The 6,774-nt window shown below is 45.8% G+C and overlaps 1 protein-coding gene across 1 annotated transcript in view; it reads left to right on the top strand.

Moving 5' to 3' along the window:
* Positions 1-6,774, top strand: part of LOC124024957 (tubulin-specific chaperone D-like) — a gene marked incomplete at both ends in the record, with an annotated part of 92,178 nt that overhangs the window by 62,396 nt on the left and 23,008 nt on the right. The window contains 2 exons of the mRNA XM_046338666.1: positions 709-738; positions 6,083-6,168. Coding sequence (XP_046194622.1) covers positions 709-738; positions 6,083-6,168 — 116 coding nt within the window. The remainder of the gene's footprint in view (positions 1-708; positions 739-6,082; positions 6,169-6,774) is intronic.

Raw genomic sequence — 6,774 nt, 5'->3', positions numbered from 1 at the left:
GACCCTGTCATTTATATCAGATCTGACTACTATTATCTAACTACTGTCTCTTAGACCCTGTCATTTATATCAGACTACTGACTATTATCTAACTACTGTCTCTTAGACCCTGTCATTTATATCAGATCTCACTACTATTATCTAACTACTGTCTCTTAGACCCTGTCATTTATATCAGACTACTGACTATTATCTAACTACTGTCTCTTAGACCCTGTCATTTATATCAGATCTGACTACTATTATCTAACTACTGTCTCTTAGTCCCTGTCATTTATATCAGATCTGACTACTATTATCTAACTACTGTCTCTTAGACCCTGTCATTTATATCAGATCTGACTACTATTATCTAACTACTGTCTCTTAGACCCTGTCATTTATATCAGATCTGACTACTATTATCTAACTACTGTCTCTTAGACCCTGTCATTTATATCAGATCTCACTACTATTATCTAACTACTGTCTCTTAGACCCTGTCATTTATATCTGACTACTGACTATTATCTAACTACTGTCTCTTAGACCCTGTCATTTATATCAGATCTGACTACTATTATCTAACTACTGTCTCTTAGACCCTGTCATTTATATCAGATCTGACTACTATTATCTAACTACTGTCTCTTAGTCCCTGTCATTTATATCCGATCTCATTACTATTATTTAACTTCTAAACTGTGTATTCTTCTCTTTCTCTCCCAGGCTGCCTTCCAGGAGAATGTGGGAAGACAGGTTTGTGAACCCAGTTACCAAAACCATAGGTCATTAGTTATTACATGACTAATGCTATGATACACAGTACATTCGGGTTGTAATGATCACCTACCATCCAGGTGTAACTGACGGTCACTAAAGGCCTTTAAACAGATCAATAACTGTCTGTAATGATCACCTACCATCCAGGTGTTACGGTAACCTGCCCTGACTGTCACTAAAGTCCTTTAAACAGATCAACAACTGTCTGTAATGATCACCTACCATCCAGGAGTAACTGACTGTCACTAAAGTCCTTTAAACAGATCAACAACTGTCTGTAATGATCACCTACCATCCAGTTGTTATGGTAACCTGCCCTGACTGTCACTAAAGTCCTTTAACAGATCAACAACTGTCTGTAATGATCACCTACCATCCAGGTGTTACTGACTGTCACTAAAGTCCTTTAAACAGATCAACAACTGTCTGTAATGATCACCTACCATCCAGGTGTTACGGTAACCTGTCCTGACTGTCACTAAAGTCCTTTAAACAGATCAACAACTGTCTGTAATGATCACCTACCATCCAGGTGTTACGGTAACCTGTCCTGACTGTCACTAAAGTCCTTTAAACAGATCAACAACTGTCTGTAATGATCACCTACCATCCAGTTGTTATGGTAACCTGCCCTGACTGTCACTAAAGTCCTTTAAACAGATCAACAACTGTCTGTAATGATCACCTACCATCCAGGTGTAACTGACTGTCACTAAAGGCCTTTAAACAGATCAACAACTGTCTGTAATGATCACCTACCATCCAGGTGTTACTGACTGTCACTAAAGTCCTTTAAACAGATCAACAACTGTCTGTAATGATCACCTACCATCCAGGTGTTACGGTAACCTGTCCTGACTGTCACTAAAGTCCTTTAAACAGATCAACAACTGTCAGAAAACTAAATTCTGTGCTGATCAAGACACTGACTTGGCCACAGGCAGATTAATATGCTTTGTGTGCAGCCAGCACTTGCCAAGCTTGGCATCAGATCTAGGGACTAGTTATCGACATGTAATTACCATTTCATACTATTTTAAATGTTCATATTATTCAACTGTTCATATCATACATTGTGACTCATTTAAAAACAAAACAATGTTTTAACCTTTATTTAACCAGGAAGGGCTCATTTGAGATTAAAATCTCTTTTTCAAGAGCGCCCTGGCCAAGATAGGTGGCACCAAGTCATTACAACAAAAATGACAGACAGACAACATGAAAAACTGCAAGTAATCTAGTAAAAACCATTGAATTCACAAGAGTATAAAACAGCTCATTAAAAACACCAGTATCTCTACCTGCTCATGTTCATCTGGTCATTTATCACTCCGGTGTTAATCTGATCAATTGTAATGATTCTCTCCTATGGCCTATTTATTGCCTTACCTCCTCGTGCCTTTTGCACACAATGTATATAGATGATCTTTTTTCTACTATGTTATCTGACTTGTTCATTGTTTACTCCATGTGTAACTCTGTGTTGTCTGTTCACACTGCTTTGCTTTATCTTGGCCAGGTTGCAGTTGTAAATGAGAACTTGTTCTCAACTAGCCTATCTGGTTAAATAAAGGTGTTCTCAACTAGCCTACCTGGTTAAATAAAGGTGTTCTCAACTAGCCTACCTGGTTAATTAAAGGTGTTCTCAGCTAGCCTACCTGGTTAAATAAAGGTGTTCTCAGCTAGCCTACCTGATTAAATAAAGGTGTTCTCAGCTAGCCTACCTGGTTAATTAAAGGTGTTCTCAGCTAGCCTACCTGGTTAAATAAAGGTGTTCTCAGCTAGCCTACTGTAATGAACTTCGTCTGTTGTTTGAAGTGAGTCAGACCGAAATGCAGCGTGTAGGTTACTCATGACTTTTAATGAAGAAAATGCTGTACATGAAATAACTGAGAATACAAAACAACAAACGAGTGAAACTAATTACAGCCTATCTGGTGACTAACACAAAGACAGGTACAATCGCCCACGAAATACAACGCGCACTCAGGCTGCCTAAATACGGTTTCCAATCCGAGACAACGAGAATCAGCTGACTCCAATTAGGAATCGCCTCAGGCAGCCAAGCCTAACTAGACACACCCCTACTAATACACACTCCTAATTAATACAAACCCCAATACGAAATACAACATATAAACCCATGTCACACCCTGGCCTACCCAAACATATAACAAAAACACAAGATACAATGACCAAGGCGTGACAGAACCCCCCCCCTAAGGTGCGGACTCCGGGACGCACCTCAAGAGCATAGGGAGGGTCCGGGTGGGCGTTCTGGCTCGGGACGTGGACCCCACTCCATCAATGTCCTAGTTCCTCCCCTTTGCGTCCTAGGATAATCCACCTTCTCCGCCGACCATGGCCTAATAGTCCTCACCCTGATCCCCACATAACTGAGGGGCAGCTCGGGACAGAGGGGCAGCTCGGGACAGAGGGGCAGCTCGGGACAGAGGGGCAGCTCGGGACAGAGGGGCAGCTCGGGACAGAGGGGCAGCTCGGGACAGAGGGGCAGCTCGGGACAGAGGGGCAGCTCGGGACAGAGGGGCAACTCGGGACAGAGGGGCAACTCGGGACAGAGGGGCAACTCGGGACAGAGGGGCAACTCGGGACAGCGGGGCAACTCGGGACAGCGGGGCAGCCCGGTACTGAGGGGCAGCCCGGTACTGAGGGGCAGCCCGGTACTGAGGGGCAGCCCGGTACTGAGGGGCAGCCCGGTACAGAGAGGGAGCCCGGTACAGAGAGGGAGCCCGGTACAGAGAGGGAGCCCGGTACAGAGAGGGAGCCCGGTACAGAGAGGGAGCCCGGTACAGAGAGGGAGCCCGGTACAGAGAGGGAGCCCGGTACAGAGAGGGAGCCCGGTACTGAGAGGAAGCCCGGTACTGAGAGGAAGCTCGGTACTGAGAGGAAGCTCAGGCAGGTAGTAGGCTCCGGTAAATCCTGGCTGGCTGGTGGACCTGGATGATTAAGGTTGTCTGGCCGATCTAGAAGATCTTGGTAGACTGGCACTTCTGGCGGATCCTGGCAGACTGGCACTTCTGGCGGATCCTGGCAGACTGGTGACGCTGGGCCGACTGGCGGCGCTGGGCAGACAGGAGACTCCGGCAGCGCAGGAGAGGAGAAAGGCTCTGGCTGAGCTGAACAGGCGGGAGACTCCGATAGCGCAGGAGAAGAGAACAGCTCTGGTTGCGCTAAACAAGCGGGAGATTCCGGCAGCGCAGGAGGGGAGAAAAGCACTGGCTGCGCTGAACAGGCGAGGCGCACTGGAGGCCTGGTGCGTGGTGCTGGAACTGGTGGTACTGGCTCGAGGACACGCACAGGAAGCCTGGTGCGGGGGGAGCTGCTACCGGAGGACTGGTGTGTATAGGTGGCTCTGGATAGACCGGACCGTGCAGGCGCACTGGAGCTCTTGAGCACCGAGCCTGCCCAAGCTTACCTGGCTCGATGCCCACTCTAGCCCGGCCAATAGGAAGGGCTGGTATGAGTCGCAGCTGGCTCTGCACCCGCACTGGAAACACCGTGCGCTCCATAGCATAACACGGTGCCTGCCCGGTCTCTCTAGCCCAACGGTGAGCACAGGGAGTATGCGCAGGTTTCCTACCTGGCATAACTATTCTCCCTTTTAGCCCCCCCCAATAAATTTTTTGGGGTGACTTTCCGGTTTCCAACCGCGTCGCAGTGCTGCCTCCTCATACTCACGCCTCTCCGCTTTAGCTACTTCTATTTCCTCCTTGGGACGGCGATATTCTCCCGGCTGCGCCCAGGGTCCTTTTCCGTCTAATATCATCTCCCAAGACCAGAAGTCCTCATATTGCTGCTCCTCACAATTAACAGGGAGAGTAGGCTCAGGTCTGACTCCTGACTCTGCCACTCTCTCTCTGCGCTTTCCCCCGTTACCTACGGTTTTCGCCCTGTATAGCCGTGCTTTCCTTTTCGATTCCATCCGTGTATAGCCCTCTTCGCATTGCTGTAGGGAATCCCAGGCGGGCTCTTGCACTCGCTCTGGGTCGGCCGCCCACCTGTCGATTTCTTCCCACGTCGTATAATCCCTGCTTCTGCCGTCCATATCGTCCTCCTTTAGCTCCTGCCAGTTCACACGCTGCTCGGTCTGTGAATCGTGGTGGGCGATTCTGTAATGAACTTCGTCTGTTGTTTGAAGTGAGTCAGACCGAAATGCAGCGTGTAGGTTACTCATGACTTTTAATGAAGAAAATGCTGTACATGAAATAACTGAGAATACAAAACAACAAACGAGTGAAACTACTTACAGCCTATCTGGTGACTAACACAAAGACAGGTACAATCGCCCACGAAATACAACGCGCACTCAGGCTGCCTAAATACGGTTCCCAATCCGAGACAACGAGAATCAGCTGACTCCAATTAGGAATCGCCTCAGGCAGCCAAGCCTAACTAGACACACCCCTACTAATACACACTCCTAATTAATACAAACCCCAATACGAAATACAACATATAAACCCATGTCACACCCTGGCCTACCCAAACATATAACAAAAACACAAGATACAATGACCAAGGCGTGACACCTACCTGGTTAAATAAAGGTGTTCTCAGCTAGCCTACCTGGTTAAATAAAGCTGTTCTCAGCTAGCCTACCTGGTTAAATAAAGGTGTTCTCAACTAGCCTACCTGGTTAAATAAAGATTTTCTCAACTAGCCTACCTGGTTAAATAAAGGTATTCTCAACTAGGCTACCTGGTTAAATAAAGGTATTCTCAACTAGCCTACCTGGTTAAATAAAGGTATTCTCAACTAGCCTACCTGGTTAGATAAAGGTGTTCTCAACTAGCCTACCTGGTTAAATAAAGGTATTCTCAACTAGCCTACCTGGTTAGATAAAGGTGTTCTCAACTAGCCTACCTGGTTAGATAAAGGTATTCTCAACTAGCCTACCTGGTTAAATAAAGGTGTTCTCAACTAGCCTACCTGGTTAAATAAAGGTGTTCTCAACTAGCCTACCTGGTTAAATAAAGGTGTTCTCAACTAGCCTACCTGGTTAAATAAAGGTATTCTCAACTAGCCTACCTGGTTAGATAAAGGTGTTCTCAACTAGCCTACCTGGTTAAATAAAGGTGTTCTCAACTAGCCTACCTGGTTAAATAAAGGTGTTCTCAACTAGCCTACCCTTGCCTGAGACCTGGAGATTTGTGTTCGCTCCCTGGTCTAATGCATAGGCTTTAGCTCAGCGGGCTAACAGGAGACCTGTGTTGGAACCCAGTCGGTCACACTGAAACCACTGTTCTCTTGGTACATAAAGTAAAACCATAGACGTGATCCCTTGCCTCTCTGTCTCCAGGGCACGTTCCCCTACGGTATCGACATCGTAGTAGCAGCGGACTACTTTGCTGTTGGGAACCTGAACAACTGTTACCTGTCCATCAGGTGAGTTAAAGATACTCTACAGAGGTTTGACCTCTAGGGGAGCTCTTGAGCCTAAATGGACCTCATTAATAACTAGACACAGTATATTAACCAGGATGAATTAACTGACGCTTGAAAAAAATTCACTACTGGGAAATGTGGGTACAATTTCATAATTGTCGATAGACAATTTGTTAGTTTGAAATATTGGCATTTTTTGTTGTCTGTAAAATGTATTATGCGAGAAATAGTGGTGGAGACGCTTTTATGAGCAAATATACAGTACTTATTCAAAGGTTTGGACATACCCACTCATTCCAGGGTGTGCCAAGTGTGTGCAAAGCTGTCATTAAGGCAAAGGGTGGCTACTTTGTTAAATAAATAAAAATATATTGTATATGAGATTCTTCACTTATTTTGGTTACTCATTGGTTCCATATTTTATTTAATAGTTTTTATGTCTTCTCTATTAATCTACAATATGGAATATATTACGTGGATCTGAGACCACCATCCACACAGCCCAAACGCGCACCTCCCCACAATTCCCAACCAATCCCTCTGCGTTACACGTCCTCTATTCAATTTTAATGTGTTGACAGTTGGAGAAATTGCTTGAGCTGCACG

Source organism: Oncorhynchus gorbuscha, unplaced genomic scaffold (assembly GCF_021184085.1).
Source record: "Oncorhynchus gorbuscha isolate QuinsamMale2020 ecotype Even-year unplaced genomic scaffold, OgorEven_v1.0 Un_scaffold_2095, whole genome shotgun sequence".
Taxonomy (NCBI): domain Eukaryota; kingdom Metazoa; phylum Chordata; class Actinopteri; order Salmoniformes; family Salmonidae; genus Oncorhynchus; species Oncorhynchus gorbuscha.
The sequence above is the reverse complement of the archived record's forward strand: the minus strand, read 5'-3'. Positions and strand labels throughout refer to the sequence as shown.